Below are 19,724 nucleotides of genomic sequence, written 5' to 3' on the forward strand. Positions count from 1 at the left end.
GGTTTTTTATGCCACCTTTTTTGATAAAGGTTTTTTATGTTGCCTTTTTTGATAAAGGTTTTTTATGCCGCCTTTTTTGATAAAGGTTTTTATGTCGCGTTTTCTTTTTATGTTGCCTTTTTTTGATAAAGGTTTTTTATGCCACCTTTTTTGATAAAGGTTTTTTATGTTGCCTTTTTTGATAAAGGTTTTTTATGCCACCTTTTTTGATAAAGGTTTTTTATGTCGCCTTTTTCTGATAAAGGTTTTTTATGTCGCCTTTTTTGATAAAGGTTTTTGATGTCGCCTTTTTTGATAAAGGTTTTTTATGTCGCCTTTTTCTGATAAAGGTTTTTATGTCGCGTTTTCTTTTTATGTTGCCTTTTTTTGATAAAGGTTTTTTATGCCACCTTTTTTGATAAAGGTTTTTTATGTTGCCTTTTTTGATAAAGGTTTTTTATGCCACCTTTTTTGATAAAGGTTTTTTATGTTGCCTTTTTTGATAAAGGTTTTTTATGCCACCTTTTTTGATAAAGGTTTTTTATGTCGCCTTTTTCTGATAAAGGTTTTTATGTCGCCTTTTTCTGATAAAGGTTTTTATGTCGCCTTTTTCTGATAAAGGCTTTTTATGATGCCTTTCTTTTCTCATTTACACTTAAGAATCTTGCCACCCCGACACTTGCGCGCTGTTTCTTGGCGGAAGTAATCTTGAGGATCTTAAATCCTCAGCATTAGAAGATTTGATTAAAAAAAATGATGAGATTCCACAAAATTTTGTTCATGTGGTAAAAAAAAAAAGATGAGTATGTATAAACTTATTAATAATGGTTTAAAATTTTAAATTTTTAATGAACTAATGGAGAATTTTAAACTTTTTAGTTATGGGTTTATACATTTTAATAATGTACAAGAAAAAGACAATTTCTTTTACAGTGTAAGAGGAGCTAAATTTAAAATTGAAGAGGAGAAAAATATTACTGTTAAATTTCAACCTATCAAGAGAAAGAGTAACGAATCTCTTCATAGCGAATACCGTAATAAACCTGTAATTTGATAATTTTTTAAGAAATATCAAAGCATAAGTTATTAAGTTATTATTATTAAAGTATTTATTAACTTATAGGGTTCTACTTGGCAACCATATTATAACCTTTATGATGATAGGTAACGTTCTCATTTTAATTTTAATATATAAATTAAAAAATTTACTGATAGTTTACTTTTAATATTCATTATATAGTTCCCATTTCATCATTGTTCTTTGCCTTCCTTCTATTACAAATAAGGACGAAATCAAATTATTCACGGAAGGCGAAGAAAATATAATAATTTCCGGAGAATATAAAGAACTCGATTTTGCAGGAAGCATTTTAAAAAAATCGATACCGGTCGGCGATTTCGAATATGTTATAACATTACCATCAAAGTAAGTTGTTAAATTAATAAATTATATATTTATTATTATGCATATCCACTAACTTTTATTGATATGATAGAATTGAATTAACTAGTAAAGTAAAAATAGAAAAAATAGAAAATTCAAATATGTTTAAATTTGTAATAAAAAAATCACAAGAAAATAAACGAATAAAGCTTGATGTTGAATAATCGTTATTTGGTTGCACAATGATATCCTGAATTGCCATAATTTCGAAAAATTTCATAATACCGATACTTCATAAGCCTGAAAGGCAAAATCCCGAAATGAATAATCCCAAAAAGACTTATTATTAGTTAAAAGAAAAAAAACTATAATTTATTATTGATAGCGAACAAGTACCATAATATATGAAGATTATTGTAATACGTGTATATTATTTTCAATCAAAAAAATTATACAAAAAGTAAAATTTTCTTTTTGATAAATGTAATAAAGCGAATTTAGCAAATTTAACAAATTTTTTATTTAAACATATTGCATTATTAGCATTATAATGAATACTACAAATTGTTTCTTTTACATCTAAAATACAAATTTCTACATTATTATTATACAAATTTCTACATTATTATTATTTATTATTCATCGTCATCATCAGTAATAAAATCCTTTAGATTTTTTTCATCGACTTCATCAAAATATTCTTTAATAATATTAAGCTTTACTTCTTTCATGAACTTCTTTCCTTCTTCGCACATACTTGTACCATTTTTGTAATCAGCTATCTGTCCCGTCCTTACCAAATTAAGCCAAATTTCAAAATTGGCGGCAGAATTCATTGAACTCTTAAAAAAACACGCGCTTAATTCTTCAAAAGAATCAATTAAACGCCAGTCTTCATTTGAAAGTAAGAGTAATCGGTATATTCTCGGTGCCCGCTGTAACATTAAACTCATATTTTGCAAAGAAATTTGTGGAAAATATTTGACAACAATTGATTTTGCTTGTGATCTTGCCGTCTCGCTTTTACTTCGACTTAGATTTAACGCACAAAATGCTTGAAGTCGTGTATACGCCTTAAACACCTCAACATGGAATCTTAATTCCTTCCTTCTGGACATTTCTTTGTTAATTTGTTCCTTTACTTCACCATTAACAGATTGATAAATATTTTCGGCTAATTTTTTTGCAATATATTTGAAATTAACCGAAAAATTATCTCCTTGTTGAACCTTAATTGGTACTTTAGTAACCAATTCCAAACTACCTCCAACTTGATTCAAATTTACACTCTAAGTCCCTTTAAAGAATTTGAATTCTTGGTTATTTTGAGAAATGATCTTTAAATGGTCTAGTAAGGCTTTACGATAAATCTCTTTTTTGGAAATATGATCTTATCACGCATAGGAGGTTCTTGAGGAAGTCTCAAGAATAAACCTAATAAGATATGTAAATCTTTGCCAACATTAATAGCGCTGGGACAAATTTCTTTAATTTTTTTCTTCTGAAAATAATCAGCGTACTGATTTGAACGTAATATTAATGTACTCTCAGAATCAACGACTGATATGGTGCCTTCAGAGATGTTAAATGTAACACTTAAGACTCCATGTTGTTTCATATTATCTAAATAATGAAACAATACATCGATAAAGTTGGTTCCAAATTTATTGATCTCTCGTTCCATCTCTCTTGAATCTTCTGCGAAAATATCAAATATTTATTACGCGGGCAGGAATAATAAAATTTAATAAAACGTCAATAATAATTTTAATTGCAAACCTGTTTCTTGAGGTGATGACTTAGTCTTGACTCTTTTGTCTGAATTATTAAATTATTTTCATTATTATCATTTGCTTAAAAAAAGTAACATAAATTAAAGTGGTATTGTATTGACTTACATTTTTTATTATTTACTTGCGAATTTTCCTCCTGTTCAGTAGTTACTCGAGATGATGATTCATGATCATATTGTTGAGACGATGTTTCTATTAAAGTAAAAAAAAATCGTAAATAGAAATCATAGAATATCTAATTAGTTAACTTTGCAAACCTGTTTCAGGATGTTCTTCAGACTGAGCAGAAGTATTATTAAATTGAAAAGGTAAAATAGCTGTTTTTAGTAGGTGAATATTTCGTATTTTTACTGGTTTTGAGAAGTCCATATTTTTTTTCAAATTGCAATAAAATTGGTAAAAGAAATTCGGTAATTTGAAAAAAAAGAGAAACCAAAAAAAACGAAATTTTAAATATTTTTCATAAAATTTTTTTAATCGTAATACGTAATTCGACTTTTTTAAAAAAAAAATCTGAAATAAAAAATCGAACTACATCAGATAAAAAAAAAAAAATTATCTAATTACGTTGGCATTTTTATTTTTATTTTAAGAATATATTTAGTATATTTTTTGCCGATCGATTTTAATATCGAAATATTTCATACTTAAATTATTGGTAAATTAATTTTAAGGATATTTTGCATATCCAATAAGAATATTTTAAATATCCATTAATATTACAATTCAAAAGTTCAGTATATTTTTTGTATAATTTAAAATAATTTATTATTATAAAATTCTATTTAAATAAACCGTCTGTTCAATTTTTAGTATATTTTAAGAATATTATCACTGTATAAGGATATTTTAACCATAAAACTAGAACATTTTAAGGATGTGGACTTTTTATAGGGAATGTATCCCATTCTAATTTCTTATCTACTTTAAGAATTTGAGGAAAATTAGCACTATTTTTACGAACAGTTCCACAAGCTCCAATTTTTTTTTCACGTAAATATTTAAAAAGTTTAATGCTAGAAAAATAATTGTCCATATAAATGTTAAATGATTTGTTTTTTGGTAGTTGAGAAACAAGATGAAATACTTCATTTCCTACTTTACTTAAACCTGGCATTTGTTGAACTTCAGGTTGATTTTGAATTCTAGATGTAAAAAAAAAAGCATATGTATATCCAGCATCACAAAGAGAAAGAATTTTGTAACCTTCTGGTGTAGGTTTGTTTTTAATTCTAACTGTATGGACACTTCTACCAGAAAATCTTGCTATCATTTCGTCAATTGAAATGTTTGATGATGGAATACATACTGATTTAGAAACTGCCTGAATATGTGTCATTAAAGGATCCAATTTGGAATACCAAAAAGTAGGTGCAACTGTACAATCAGAAATATGTATGAAGCGTTTAATCTAAATAAATAATAATTTCAAATTAACATAAATAAATTAAGTAATAAAATAAAATAATAGATAAGTTAAAAGTACCTGTTCAAAATGAACTAATGTCATAAATGTTGTAATTTTATGTTCGGGATATCTGCTATCTCTATTCCAAAAGTCTTTAATACAAGGTTGTTTAAAAATACCAGAATAAATTAATATTCCTAACCAAATTTTAAATTCTTTTATTGTTAAATCTGTCCATTTACGTCCTTCTCCTGCATTTTTTGCATAAGCATATATATTTGTATTTTTAACAATAATTTTTATTTGTTCAAGAGAAAAAAAAAGACAAAATATTGAATAGGGTGATAGTAAAAGGAGTTCTCTTGGTAAAGCTACTGTAAATTCATGTAAAGGTTTAGAATGTTGAAATTTATTAAAGAAAGGTGGAGGTGGAAGTTGTACAGTCTGTTCATTATCACCATGGTCATGACTACTACCTCTACCACTACTACCACTGTCTCTACCTCTACCTCTACCTCTACCCCTACCCCTACCCCTACCCCTACCCCTACCCCTACCTCTACCTCTACCTCTAATATTTTCTTGAATTTCTTCTATTTCATTAATATCACCACTACTATCTATATTATCATTATCAGCATCATTTATTAATGAAATATTTCGTGAAAATTCAGCAATATAATCATCATTTTCATACTCTTGCAAGGCTTCCATCATAGAAAATAAAAAAAGTTACAATTAAATAAACAAAAAACCACAAATAAATAATTAACGAAAAAAACCAAAATTCCGAAGTGCCAACTTGCATGTTTATTTGCGTATTTGTGCCTTAATTTTTAATGATCGGCAAAATAAATACTATAATTTCTATGGCCAGAATGTAGATCAATATATCTGCAAAATTATATGATGATCTGGCCAAAATTAAAGAATTAATTTAATGTTTATCATCCTAATTTAGAAATTGCGGGCAAATTTGCCCGCAAAACAGTTTAAGGGATAATTAATTTTTATTTTATTTTCACTAACGGTAATTGTTAATTTTGTACTACATTTTACAATTTTATATAAATATATAAACAAAAAATTTTTTTTTGATGAAATTTCAGTTTTTTTTTTTCAATGTTTTATTAATTATCTTTCAATAGTATCTTTTTAATTTTTATTAAACTCAGTGTATTATTTTTAATATAAAATTACTATATTATATATGTTTATTTTGTTAAGTAAAATTACTGTAAATATGTTTTACTTTAAAATATAATTTCACTACTCACCACTTTGGTTATATCAAATTATCTTTTATGCTTAAGTAAGGTTGTTCAGCAAGTTAAATCTACTTATATTTTAATTTTCATAAGGCTAAGTATAATATTTATATAGAAAAGCATATTTTTTATAATGGTAATAACTATTAAATTTTTTACTTTTTCATTTATAACTTCAAAGCGTAATTACACCACTTTAGTCAAATGAAATCGACTTTCTAAATTAATTGAAAGTTGTTCAGAAAGGTCGAAACTACTTATATATTAATTGTCATGAGTGTAGGTCTAATATTTATAGAGAAAAGTGCATTTTTCATAATGGTACTAACTTCTGAATTTTTTATTTCTCTGTCTACAACTTCAGAGCGTAATTACACCCCTTTGGTCAAATGAAATCAACTTTCTAAATTAATTAAAAATTGTTCAGCAAGGTCGAAACTACTTACATATTAATTTTTATAGGTGTAAGTATAATACTTGTGAAGAAATTTACATTTTTTGTAATAGTATTAATTTCAAATTTTTTTTTATTGTTTATTAACTTTATTAATTAAATATTGTTAATCTACTTGTATATTATGTTTAGTTTAGCTGTTTAGCTTCACAATTTATTGATCATATTTAAAATTGGATTTAATAAAATATATTTAATTAATAAATATATTTTATAAATTATATGTGTTATAATAAAAATTTAATTAGGTTAGAAAATTGATTTGCTTATTTTTATATAATTTTTAAGGTTAGATATCGATAATGCTTAGCGATCATAGTAAAAACTTATGCTTAGAGCTACTAATAAAAAATATTTTTGGAATCTTACCTATATAAGTATTTTCTGGGGTCCTATTTAAAAATACTTTAACAGACAAAAGTTATTTACCGACAAACAACAGTTTTAAAATTATTTAACAATTTAACTTCCAATTGGACAAAATAATCAAGCTAAAAAAATTGCCAAATCTATATTTGCAATATTTGACCAAAAAAACAATTATATATTGTTATTTAAATAATGATTCTAATTTAAAGTCAATTGAGTTTAGTATCAGAAATATTCTTTTCACTTTAATTTTAATGAAGATAATGTTGAAATAAAAAATAAAACAAGGGCAGGACCCCGCTTACTATTAAGATAGGTCACCCTGTAGCCTAAGGTAAGGTTTACATATAAAACTCTTTAAAGATCCTACTATAAAAGGATATTATAAAATATCCTAATTAAAATCAGAATAATTATCTTTGAAAATTAAAAATTAAAAGTTTTTTTAATCTTCCACTTTCCAGTAGAATTTGATTGTAAGTGAGCTATCAGATCAATTCCAAATACCATAAATAAATCATTTGTTCCATTTACAAATGTTCCTTAACAAAATAAATATTAATCTCAACAGGATTTAATTTAATAATTTTATAATATGATTTTTGAAATATTGTAGGTTCTAAAACTTCTACTAAAATTTATTTTCATTGAATACTTCATTTTTCTTGATGAATCGAGATTTTACAATCTTGTAATATATATTACACTAATTATCGATATAATAAAATTTTTCCTTTCTTTTTTTCTATTTGATAAGTCAAATAATCTAAAATTAGTTGAATTTATTGACAAAAAAAGTTCACAACTTAAGCGGGCGTTGTAACGAATGGGTTCACGAAACGCTCGGCAATGCATGTAATATTCGACCTTTACGTTTAATAACAACCCTATTTTAAGAATTTTTTTAATAAAGCCACGAATTTATAAGGCTTTTTAAGACAATTTTTTGTTATACGAGCCTTATATGTCAGCCAATAAACTCATTCACAATGAACCTAAATTTAATATATTGTTTAAAAACGCCAAGAGATAAATATAAATATTTTCAGATTAATGAATTAATTAATTGTTTTGGCCAAAATCAGAGTCTCTTATGGATAAATATTGGCTCTAGGCGTTGGAATTGAAAATCGAATCTTTCAAGTTTCTAATCCCTAATTGGTTCAATTTGGTAAAAAAAGTAAATATCGCTACTTCCAGTTAATTATTCAATTATTCAAGTACTGAATCGTATCATCGCGCCGCCACATCTAGTTATAGGTTAATGGCGATTAAACTAGACAATGTAATCATGTACACTTTTTAAAATATCCTAATTTTAATATTTTAAAATTTGTTTATTTGTCAAATACAATATATATTACAAAGTTCTAAATTATTAGGAGTTAAATATTAAATAATGTCAAATTAATAAATAATATATTAATTAATGACGCAATACTTTTATTATTAAATTAATAGACCGTCATAGACTAAAATCATTATTAATATCTTTAATGAATTTACGTCATTACGAGAAGTTTATTAGGATTAGCGAAAAACCTAAATACCGGCCAGCGTATTAGAAATGTCCTCTACAAAGAAAAAATCCTAATTTAACTTCTACTATTCTATATACTGTAGATAGATAAAATATTGATTTATTCGGCAGTAATTTCCATAAATTTAATCTTTGATTTTTCATAAACTTTTTTTGTAACTCTAAAAAAGATTAATATTGGAAATATATAAAAAGTATACAGAAGTGATTTGATAACTAAATAAAGAATGGACAAATCGTCATAAACTATTAAAGTATAAATTTTTAGTTAGTATCTACAAGTTTATTATGTAAAATTTAAATTATATATAATTATTACTCACCTCTGTCAAATATAATTCTTGGTAAAGTATGAAGAGGAAGATTTCTTGGATCATAAAATAATGTCGCCTTTGTCTAAGTGAAATAGATATTTCGTAAATTTTTATTTAATTTGCTTATTTAATAAATAAATAACTAACCTTTTTATTTTGTTCATTGTCATCATCTTTAATCGTTTTAATTTGAGTTTCTTGTTCAGATAATTTAGTAGTTAAATCTTTTATTATATTTTCAAGACTATTTATATGTTCAAGTTGTTCTTTTTGAGCTTTTATCAATGACTCAAAAGATGAAAGGTTTTCGAGTTCAGATGATTGTTCACTAATTTGTTCTTCAAGTGACTTATTTAACGTAAGAAGTTCCTTATTAGAAAGGTGAAGTTCAAGTAACTAAAGAAAAAACAAAATGTTAGTTAAGTTTTTTCTTTGAATTTTAGAAACACAATTACAATTTACCTTTCTCTGAATATTTTCATCATCTGTCATATTAATTAATTCTTCTATCTCTTCATCTTGTTCTTCATCTTGTTCTTCGTCTTTTTCTTCTTCATTTTGTACTAGATTATCCTCATCTTCTTTATTCAATTGAGCAAAAGAAGAGACTTTCCTTTGTGGTTCAACAAAAACCTTTGGTTTATGTTGTTGTTGATTTATAACTCTAGCACCGGAATAAGAAGTACTTTCATCAATAGAATAAGGAATACGAGCAGATACTTGAACAGTTGGTTTACGTTGATTTAAATTTCCTCCGTAAGAAGGATATCCGGGATTATCATAATTAGAAGCTTCTGTTCTTAATTCTTTAGGTTGATAAGTTATATCTGACATAGTCTTTGGAATTCCTGGCGATGAATTAAACCTTGGATTTCTAATTACAGGATTAATATGCCTAGAAGATATTACTTTATCTTTATCTCTTCCTCCATACATAATTTCCGAACGAGAATCGAGTGATTTTGATGATTTTGTATTCCATTCATTTGTATTTGTATGATGATAAGAAGGTGCATTATTATTAATATAAGAAGATAATTTAGGGGTAAACCCTTGACCTTCTATAATAAAATTAGGATTAACTTTCACGGTTGGACTTTTTACTTGTGGTGATGATTGTTGTTGTTGACCTGGATCGCTTCCCCAGGAAACATCTGATCGAATATCTGAACGATTATAACTTTGTTCCTCAGTTGTCATCATATTGTTAACTTTTTTTTTTTGTAAATTTGCGGTTGTGCCACTAACAAAGTCAGACTTAGAACTGTTTAAATTATTTGATTTTGATTTTTTGTTTCCAAAAGAAATTTCAGATTGTGAAAAATTTTCATTTCCTGCTCTACCTCCTAACGCTCTTAACTTAGAATGAAATTCAAAATTACTAAAATCTGAAATAATATTTGTTGCGTGAGGCTTTTTATTTATTACAGATGGTGCTTTGTCACCCCGATTATCATTTACATTATTGACAAACTTGTTATTCTTATTTTGGATATTAGATTTTGGCTTAACCGGTTCTACTCTAGTAACAGAATCATCCGAGTCACTTCCTGTGGTTTCGTCATCTTCATCTTCTGAACTATCACTTCCTTCATCAATTTCCGAGTTAAGTGGTCTTGAATTATGAAATATCTTTTCAGTTGAAAAAGATTTTATTCCTGGACTATTGGTTTTGAAAGCAAATCCCGCAGCACCTAATATGGATGAAGGTTTTGTCGATTGTTGAGGATTAGTTGCTGGTAATGAATCTTTATTTCCGGAATTTTTTCCAAACACGTTAAAAGCCATTTTTTTTTTTTTAGAAAAAAGAAAATGAAAAAAATGATATTAATTGAAAAAATTATTTTAGGAGAACAAAAAAAGAAAAAAAAAAGTTTTTTTTTTTTCAAAAACTTTTTTTATAAAAAAAAGGAGGACCTTTCGTTATATAATAATAACATTATTTCCATGGCGGACCTATTTTACAATTTCGGAATTGATTTACAGATCACTACAATTTTATAGCAACTTTTTATTGTTGTACTTTATTTTTTTTCATAAAGAAAAATCCTATTTCGTTTTAGTTAATTAAAAAATTGTTATTTTTGTCACACTTAAAATAATTTCAGCCTATTTGTGATCAATATATTGTTACCTAATTTTGATATTTTTGATACTAATCCCCACATTTAGGAAAAAATGGAATATGCCGAAGTTCCGTGTTAACTTTATTGACCGATTAATAATAATAATAAAAAAACAACCCTTGATTTGTTGATATGTGTAAGTCACGCGAAATGGTCTGAGCGAAATTCACATTGTCTCCTTTCTCAATAAGTTCAATAAACATTAAATAAATAGAATTTCTTTCTTAAAATTTTTCTATTTTGACAAAATATTGATATCATGTGATGTAAATAAGAATTTCTCTCAAAGAATATCACATGATTTGCAAATATCCGTTGATTACGTACAGTCGGTACAGATGCAGGTTATCCGATATATCTGATTTAGAGAATTATCACGGACTATGCAGACTATGCATGCAAATCATATATGTTTTATGATAAGAAACTTATTCCATTTAAATCGTGCTTAATGGCTTATCGTATAAAATCTATTGAACTTAAAAATAATGAAGAATAAATTTTAGAAGAAAAGATTTTAAGAATAATTAAGAATTAAGTGATTGAAACAAGGAATCATTCAGAAACTTTAATATATATTTATTTATATCAAGATTGCTGTTCATAAGTAATTTACATAATAGTTAACAAAATATAACAAAAATAACGCGTGGAAAATTTAATATATCATAGTACAATGCTAATATATTCATTCTGTGTCGTTTTTTTTAATAGTTACTATTACATTGTTTCAATTGATTATCAGTTTATCACACAAAGAAAAAATACATAATTAATTAATAAATAATAAATATAAAATAGAACCAATTTTTTTAAACAATTTTTAATACCTTCTATTCCTACATCTATAATTAATATTCAACAACTTGAAAAACTTCAACATCGTCAACATTAAATTCTTTAACATCATGGATTGGTTTATCGTAATATTGAGGAATAGAAGTAGCTTTCATCTTATGTAAATCAATAGCTAAATCTTTTGCACCAAATCTAGGACCAACCCATAAATAAGGAATATATTCACTTTCAATATCTCTGTCTTTACGCATTTTACATTGTATAGTTTTCTCAATTAATGGTTCACCGGTCTTAAAATTAAATAAAAAACTAGAATCAATCGCAGTAGTATATAATGTAAGAAATCCTAAATCCAAACCTCTTGGAGCATATCCACCAATAATGGAAGTCGAATCGTGTATCTTTGCTACAACTAAAGTATTTGGTAAGTTATCACATTTTTTATGATATTCTTCCGTAGGAAATCCATCACGACACCTACTAAATAGCAAGTTAAATCGATATTTTATTGATGGAGTAGGTGTAAATGATCTATTATGGTTTGAATTCTTTTTAAAGCAAAAAAAATCAAAAAATGATTTTTTGATTTTTGGATAAGAAGAAAATGTTTCTCGTTCTTCTCTACCTTCAGTAATCCATTGTAATATAATATTAGCATGGAAATGATTGATTATTGAACTATCATCTAAAAATACTTGTCTTAATAATTTACTATTTGATGTTAAAACATCTTTGTCAAGATAACAAAGTAATACCTCATCATTCAAATTTTGTTCTTTCGTAGATAAAACTTTGTTATAAGGTAAAATCTTTCCATAATAATCATTCCGTGATACCTTTGAAAATTTTATATGAGGGATTAATTCTTTAATAGCTTCTTTTAATGTCATCCAGTCTTCATAAGTCCAATTTGGTACACCAAGTCTTAATGTTGGACTTTGTTGTATTCCCCATCTAATTAATATATCCCATACAGTCCCTTGATTAACATAAAAACATTCATCATCCATCACTGATATGAAACATGAAGATTTTAATATTTTTAATTCATCAGATTTTAATAAATACCATGGATTATCGTTAACCTTATGAATCAAATGATGTCTTATACGTTCATCTCCGTCTTCTACAAATACTCCATTAATTACTCTTATAAAATTAAATTGTAACCACGTAGTTTTATTATGTATTATATGTCGTTGTAATTCTTCTATAAGTTCTTCGAGTCTAAAATGTTCCGCTGCTTTTAATAGACTAATACAAAGTTCTCCATCCAAATTATTCAAATTAATCCCTCCCCTATAAAAAAATCTATTCAAAAGAGACAAATAAAAAAAAAAAAAGTTTTTTTTTTTTGTTAATAGAATTAATTCATGATTTTTTTTTTTCAGATAATACAGAAACAAAAACAAAAATGATAATTTTTATTACTTTAACATTGTTTTGAACGTATCTGGAGAAATACTTGGTTCTTCTAGAATGATATATGAACCTTTCTTAACAACATAATCATGTGATAAAGCAGTTCGAAAATATGATGATCGCGAACTTAGTATATCTGAATTACAATAACAATCTTCTCCATCAATTTTTACTATAACATCGAATTGATTTTCTCTACAATAATATTCAGGAAATGAATCCGCAATATTAAGTAATCTCTGATAATCTTCTTTATATAAAAACTCTAATAAGTCAATTGAAAGGCGACTTAATGATTCTAATGTATCACCTTCCATATCTGAAAAGATAAATATATGTAAAATATATGGAAATTTAAATATATGAAAATTTGAAAGATAAATATATGGAAATTTAAGGATAAATATATGGGTATTGAAAAGTAAAGATATGGAAATTGAATAAAAGGAGAAAAAAAAATTAGCCACAAAAATTAAATTACAAAATAATTAATTGAAAGTATAAAAAAAAATTTTTTCACTTTCTTAAAGAAACAACAAAAATGAAAACAAGAAACAAATGAAACCGTAAATTTCCTAATTAAAAAATTCATTCATCAATTTTTATATGATTTTTTTTTTATTACTAAATTTGATTCACCAAAAACACAACACAAAGAAAAATAAGTACATTTTTGATATAATAAAGGATTTTCGGGAGAAGTTACTACAATAAGAAGCTAGACATGCGTTAAACCTGTTAATCTCACATTATTGATCACTACATAATTTTTTTTTTCTTGTTCACCGTATTTCATTAATTGAACATTCAAGGTTAGAAATCCTCGATTCCTCTTCTTCTTTCAAATAATAAACATTCGCATTGTAGAACTTGAAGATATTCTTCATTCTATTTATAATGAATATCCCAAAATAATCAAATAAATATTATAATAATATCATTTATATTATTAAATAATATTACAAAATTTTTATAAAAGCTATTCAATTAAAAGTGAATTAGCTGAAGGAGAAATTTGTAGAAAGATTAAATAAATTTTAAATAATTTTCTAAAAAAAAAAAATTATATTATTGTGCGATTCGTATATATTCTTATATATATATTATTATATATATTATATATACGGTATATATTTACAAATAAAGGTATGTAAAAAATAAAATAAATATTGATTAATTAAAATTTTACAATTCTTTAGCTATTATAATGTTGTACAATCAATCAATTTAATCTGAGCTACTTGGTACTTTGGGAACTCCGACATTTAATAACACAAAAACACAAATCGAATCAAATGTAAAAATATTCAAACATTGTAAAAATCATTATATGCTAAGAATATTGTTTTGACGGACGATGAACTCTATATGCTCTTTATTTATAAAAATCGAGATTTAAAGAATTATCATTTTACAGCGTAAAAAAAAAAAAAATTTTCACAAAAAAGTTATTATGGTAGCGGAGAAATTAATTATCAGTTTCCTTTTGATCATAATTACGTATATTCCAAGAACCTTATAAACTTTTTTTCTAATGTAATCATTGAAAATCAATAAAAAAAAAAAAAAAAAAATTATCAGTATGATTATCATATCTTAAAGGGGTAGTTCTTTTATTAAAATATTTCTTTCTCTTTTCTCAAACTATTAAATAAATTGTTTTTATAAAAAAAAAAAAAAAAATTGAATTTAGATATATTGATTTATTTGATTTGATCTTTTAGTCATAGGTTAAAAATGAATTCTTCATCACTCCCGACTGAATGTCTTCGTGAAATATTTGAATATGCTTACGAAAGTGATGATTTGGAAACTTTAGGTTCCTGCTTATTGGTAAACAGAAAATGGTGCAAGACTGTCGTTCCAGTAATGTGGAGAAATCCTTGGGCATTGTCTTGGTTTAATTGGAGAGAAAAATCAACAAGGTCAATAACAAGTACCATTTACGCCCTTTTACCACATGATATAAAGACTGCTTTTATAACTAATGGAATCTCAATAAACCCTCCAACGACTAAAGTTCCTTTATTTAATTATGTTCGATATATTCAAGTTTTAGAACATCGACATATTAAAGGGTTAATACATGGAGTATTTGATTTTGAGCTTTATAATTTATCGAATACGAATAACACGAATCATAATTTGATGATTGTCGAAAGATTACTATACAACTTTTTTTTAATCGATTCAAATATTAAATATCTTGAAATTCCTCGGTTTCCTTTATTGAGAGTGGCTACCCCAGAATATTGTTTTTCTGGTTTAAAAGAAGTTACATGTAATGCTGATATTTCACCACAGATTTTCAAAGATTTGGGAAAAGTTTGTACTAATATAGAAAAGCTTATAATTAATAGAGCGGTCGTTGACAATGAAGGATTAGCTTTTTTAATTCGAGTTCAAAAAAGATTACAATATTTATCAATGTGCGATAATGTAATAGGTGAAGCAGACTCTGTAAAAATTGGGAATAGTCTAGAAAAACATGAAAATTCCCTGCTCAATATTCATTTTCGTGGACAAATCTTTTTTTCACCAAAGATACTTGCAAAATTTTCAAACTTAAAGTTATTGAACCTTGAATTATCTGCGGAGAAACCTATAATATTACATGATTCTTCAAATTTTCCATTTCTTGAATTTCTGGAAATTATTTATGATAGATTCACTCCATACTATGTTTTCACAAACATAATTAAGAAAACCAAAGGTACACTTCTTAGAATTGCCATGAATGTAATCGAAGAACCTGAAAGTGAGAGAGAAGCAAAAGATTATGTGTTAGCTATTGCAAATCATTGTCCAAAGATTGAATTTGTCACAATTTGGTATAAAGAAGGTATTAATGATGTTTTAGAGATTATGTTACAAAAATGTCAGAAATTGGAAGGTATTAAACTAATAACTGTTGAAAATATTAAAGCCTTACCATTATTAATAATATTGGCAAATAAAGCTCCCCGATCGTTGAAAATTATAAATTTAAGTAGTATTGGAGAATTTTTTCATGGAAATATGGGATGGGAATTTTCTCCTTTAGATTTGTCAAAATTTTTTGAAATGTGGAAAGGACGTGAATTACTTAATTTTTATATTTCGGATGTTAGAGGGAATTTAACAAAAGAATGCGTTAAAATTTTACATAAATATTTAAATTATGATAAAGTATTAAATAACTGGGAAGAAATTCAAATGCTAGAAGATTCGGAAGATATTGTTAATTGTTGGGAAACTTGTGAGTTATGGATGACTGCCGAATATAGAGCATAATGTATTTACTTATAGAATATACAGTTTTTAACTAATTTAAAAATTTTATGTTTAGTCTTCACTTAAATTGTTAGATTAAACATAACAACATAGAATGACAATAAAAGTAGCACACTAAAGTTATTTGTTAATTATCATTAAATTGATTTTCTACCAATTTTGTCCCTAGATTTCTTTCTCGTTGTTATAAAGTATTTAATTATTCTATTTCGATTGTTACTATCAAGAAAAAGATTAATTTGAAAGTTTCAATTCGGTCAATAAAATTGATGTATTGGTATTTTTTTACCAGCGCAATTGATAGCATACTAAAGAAATGCAATAATTAGAAATTATAATGTAAAAATCCATGTAAAAATCTATTATGTTTTTGTATAATGGCTTTTCCACATAATTATTCAAAGCTTTATATGTAAAAATATCTTTTCGTGACTTTTAACATACTGTTTCCTCTGATTATTTCCATAATTGCACATTTTAGGAGCGGGCAAATGTAATAATGATACAACAAAGGTCAATTTCGGATATCGTATCTCAGTAATAATAACGTTAATCTAGGATTTTTGAATTTTAATATTGTTTATATGATAGATTTAGGAGCAAATTTGAATACAGCACCTATTTCATTTCATTTATACTACGTATTCTATGTTTATGTTTTATGAGATGGCAAACTTAAATATATAAATACACACAGGTGCGCCCGGATAAAACTCTCCATAAATGCACCTTCATAAATGCACTCTCTAGCTCAGTTCCAAGCTTATATGAACTCTAATAATGATAGAATTCACATTAGAGTTATCTAAACCAGCTGAACAGTTTCAGATGTATATATCTTTGATTCTTAATTCCCGGATAGACCATCTAATCATCTTATGATTAATCTGCAAAGTCTTCAATTTAATTTTTAGGTATTAAGAATTTGTGAAACTATTAAGTTATAAACGTTAAACCTATGTACATAATGAAATTTAAACATCAAAGAACTTTATTTTGAAATTTAGAGACGAAGAAAACGATAAATTTGATTAATCCTTATCATATATACCTATTATAATTGAAAAATTCGCTTACAAATTTAAAAATCGCATCCGAAAGTATGATTTCTAGATTTAATCCATATTGAGTAAAAAATATATATGTACATATAGTATAAGGTAAAACCCATCTTCAATGGGTAATATAATGACTACTTGAAATTACAATAAAATCACAAAAATTTAATAAATATACTATATTAAATAAAAAACGATGGCAACAACCTTAATCGATGTTTATATATTGAATGTCGGTAATTAAAAGTTAACCAATGTACTTCAATCATTTAATCTATTTAATCTTCATCTCATCGTATAGACTAAATAACATTTCTACTATTAAATAACTTTTAATATTTATGAAAGGCATACAAAAATGAAATTATATTTATACAAAATACAGTATATATATAAATACCTAATCTATTAAAATTTAGCTTTAAATGTCTTTTCAGCATTTATCTTTTGTGATATATTATCCAGAAATGGTCCAATAATCTCATGAAGTTTTTGAGTTTGTTCAATCATAACCCAATGAGAACAATTAGTAATATTCTGTTAAATATATAAATAAATAAATAATGTTTATAATAATGTAAATATTGTGCGATCTCAAATACTTACTACTACTGTCAAGTCTTTACAATACTTTTCCATATTACTAATCACCATAAGAGAAGGAGTGAGGGTGTCTTCATCAGCTTTAACCTACGCAAAATCACATTACCATTTAAGAAATATAAATAATTAATACTTTTACTTGTATATCGTTATCATATATTTACCATAAGAGCGGGATGAAGAATTTGTTTTCTAGCACCTGTAAACAAAAGTGAATAAAAAGATTTAATATAAATAATAAAAATAACTTTTATTTTTTTTTATAAACTTCAATACCTTTCTCATCTTGAAAATTCACTTTTCTGGTTTTATAAAAATTTAGCCCTCCGTGAAATCCTCTAGCTTTATACTGGGAGACATAATAATCCAGTTCCTATTAATAATAAAAGTGGAAATGAACATAAATCACAAAAATTATTTAATAAAAAGAAAAAAAAAAGACCTTATTTGTAATCATTGGACTTTTTTCCAGATTACTAGGAACATTTCCAAGCATTGAATTACCATCGAATACTTTGATGCGATCTTCTTTCTTAGAAGATCGAAAAAGAGCTTTAAACAATAATTCCAGCTAGAAAAAAAAAAGAAGTTTTAAAGTTTAACTAAATATAAAAAACTCCCCCCAAAATTTATTTACAAACATTTTTATCTAATTCTATTTCAGCTTTGGGATGGGTAAAATAAACTTGATATTGTAAATTTGGTAAAAGTTCTGCAATAGATTCAATATTAAGGTAATGTTCATTTGGAGGAATATATGGGATATTTAAACTATACCGAGAAAAAAATATCAATAAAGAGAAAATCATGTAAAAATAAAGATATCATTAATTTTTTTTTTTTACCTGATAACAGCATGAACTTTTTCTGGATAATGGATACACATTCGCCAAACGACAACTCCACCCCTATAAAAAAAAAGGATTTTTTTTAGCATTTCATCTTTCCAAAATTAATAAGGTATCTATCTTTATAATTGACTACCAATCATGGCCCATGAAAATTGCTTTTTTTAGATTTAACTGATTCATAAGTTCAGATAAATCTTTACAGATATTCTTGAAACCATATTGATGTATATCATTTGGTGGACAATGAGGAGATTCCTAAAGAAAAGAATTATATAAGAATTTATTAAAAAAGAATGAATTTAAGTTAAAAATCTCACAGTTTGTCCAAAGCCTCGGAGGTCCGGTGCGATCACTCTATAACCCTTAGATACCAAAAAAGGAATTTGATAACGCCATCCATACCACAAATCAGGGAAACCATGACAGAGGATAATAGCATTGTCATGTCCCTCTCCTTGGTCAACATAATCTTTTTAAATATGAAGATAAACCAAAAAAATTCTTAGGATAAACCTTTCAAACGAATAATATGTAATAAAAATAACTTACGATAAATTATGCCATTGACAAATGAAAACCTATGTCGAAAAGAATTTGGATCCTGTGGGTCCATAGAGAATGGAATAATTGAATAATAATAATAATGATAAATTTTTTTTTTTTAAAAAAAAAAAAAAAAGTAAAAAAATTTTCAGACCCTTTTTATCTTTAATTATTATCTCTGTCGAATGACATTTCGTGTAACAAATATTCGAAATATTCGGAAATTTACCCGATTACTTAAAAGGTTTATCGCTAATTTTAATTTGGTAATTTGGTAGATCAAAGTGAGATAAAGTCTTGTCAACGAACAAGTTTAAATGGTATTTATATGATAACGTATTCTCGTTAAATGATAATTTGCTTACATATTCGGTCTAATTTATAAAAGTAATTATTAATTATAATTATTTTCTTTTATTTATCTAAATGACACAACGTATCTTCGTGAAAAATGGTCCAAGCAAAGTATACACAAATTAAATTATATTTTTTTTCTTTAATATAACACTGAATATACAGTACAGTAGTTTGGGAAATAAAA

General features: G+C 25.8%; 8 protein-coding genes across 8 annotated transcripts; 2 read left to right on the forward strand and 6 right to left on the reverse strand.

Annotated features, from left to right (window-relative positions):
- Positions 1-778: 778 nt before the first annotated feature.
- OCT59_017445 (uncharacterized protein) lies at positions 779-1,587 on the forward strand (the record flags this gene model as incomplete). Its single annotated transcript, XM_066137492.1, has 6 exons — positions 779-782; positions 859-913; positions 1,006-1,024; positions 1,103-1,143; positions 1,220-1,405; positions 1,476-1,587. The coding sequence occupies 6 exons, from the start codon at positions 779-781 to the stop codon at positions 1,585-1,587; spliced, it is 417 nt and encodes a 138-aa protein (XP_066004072.1).
- Positions 1,588-1,998: 411 nt separating this feature from the next.
- OCT59_017446 (uncharacterized protein) lies at positions 1,999-3,525 on the reverse strand (the record flags this gene model as incomplete). The annotated part of the gene is made up of 5 exons (XM_066137493.1): positions 1,999-2,652; positions 2,727-3,061; positions 3,143-3,181; positions 3,262-3,348; positions 3,414-3,525. 5 exons carry the CDS (start codon positions 3,523-3,525, stop codon positions 1,999-2,001), a joined length of 1,227 nt encoding a protein of 408 aa, XP_066004073.1.
- A 502-nt stretch (positions 3,526-4,027) lies between these two features.
- On the reverse strand, positions 4,028-5,278 carry OCT59_017447 (uncharacterized protein; the record flags this gene model as incomplete). Its single annotated transcript, XM_066137494.1, has 2 exons — positions 4,028-4,567; positions 4,643-5,278. 2 exons carry the CDS (start codon positions 5,276-5,278, stop codon positions 4,028-4,030), a joined length of 1,176 nt encoding a protein of 391 aa, XP_066004074.1.
- A 2,794-nt stretch (positions 5,279-8,072) lies between these two features.
- OCT59_017448 (uncharacterized protein) lies at positions 8,073-10,410 on the reverse strand. The gene is made up of 4 exons (XM_025322454.2): positions 8,972-10,410; positions 8,657-8,905; positions 8,519-8,591; positions 8,073-8,441 (listed from the first exon to the last, which is right to left on the reverse strand). The coding sequence occupies exons 1-4, from the start codon at positions 10,295-10,297 to the stop codon at positions 8,296-8,298; spliced, it is 1,794 nt and encodes a 597-aa protein (XP_025166199.1). The 5' UTR covers positions 10,298-10,410; the 3' UTR covers positions 8,073-8,295.
- A 1,076-nt stretch (positions 10,411-11,486) lies between these two features.
- Positions 11,487-11,803, reverse strand: OCT59_017449 (uncharacterized protein; the record flags this gene model as incomplete). Its single annotated transcript, XM_066137495.1, has 2 exons — positions 11,487-11,723; positions 11,792-11,803. The coding sequence occupies 2 exons, from the start codon at positions 11,801-11,803 to the stop codon at positions 11,487-11,489; spliced, it is 249 nt and encodes an 82-aa protein (XP_066004075.1).
- A 300-nt stretch (positions 11,804-12,103) lies between these two features.
- OCT59_017450 (uncharacterized protein) lies at positions 12,104-13,172 on the reverse strand (the record flags this gene model as incomplete). Its single annotated transcript, XM_066137496.1, has 3 exons — positions 12,104-12,118; positions 12,189-12,744; positions 12,865-13,172. 3 exons carry the CDS (start codon positions 13,170-13,172, stop codon positions 12,104-12,106), a joined length of 879 nt encoding a protein of 292 aa, XP_066004076.1.
- A 1,420-nt stretch (positions 13,173-14,592) lies between these two features.
- Positions 14,593-16,128, forward strand: OCT59_017451 (uncharacterized protein; the record flags this gene model as incomplete). The annotated part of the gene is made up of 1 exon (XM_025322456.2): positions 14,593-16,128. One exon carries the CDS (start codon positions 14,593-14,595, stop codon positions 16,126-16,128), a length of 1,536 nt encoding a protein of 511 aa, XP_025166201.2.
- A 1,083-nt stretch (positions 16,129-17,211) lies between these two features.
- On the reverse strand, positions 17,212-19,253 carry OCT59_017452 (uncharacterized protein; the record flags this gene model as incomplete). The annotated part of the gene is made up of 11 exons (XM_066137497.1): positions 17,212-17,488; positions 17,587-17,723; positions 17,793-17,876; positions 17,954-17,988; positions 18,066-18,162; positions 18,232-18,360; positions 18,431-18,560; positions 18,635-18,697; positions 18,774-18,895; positions 18,958-19,109; positions 19,190-19,253. 10 exons carry the CDS (start codon positions 19,251-19,253, stop codon positions 17,595-17,597), a joined length of 1,005 nt encoding a protein of 334 aa, XP_066004077.1. The 3' UTR covers positions 17,212-17,488; positions 17,587-17,594.
- Positions 19,254-19,724: the final 471 nt, after the last annotated feature.

Source organism: Rhizophagus irregularis, chromosome 26 (assembly GCF_026210795.1).
Source record: "Rhizophagus irregularis chromosome 26, complete sequence".
Taxonomy (NCBI): Eukaryota; Fungi; Glomeromycota; class Glomeromycetes; order Glomerales; family Glomeraceae; genus Rhizophagus; species Rhizophagus irregularis.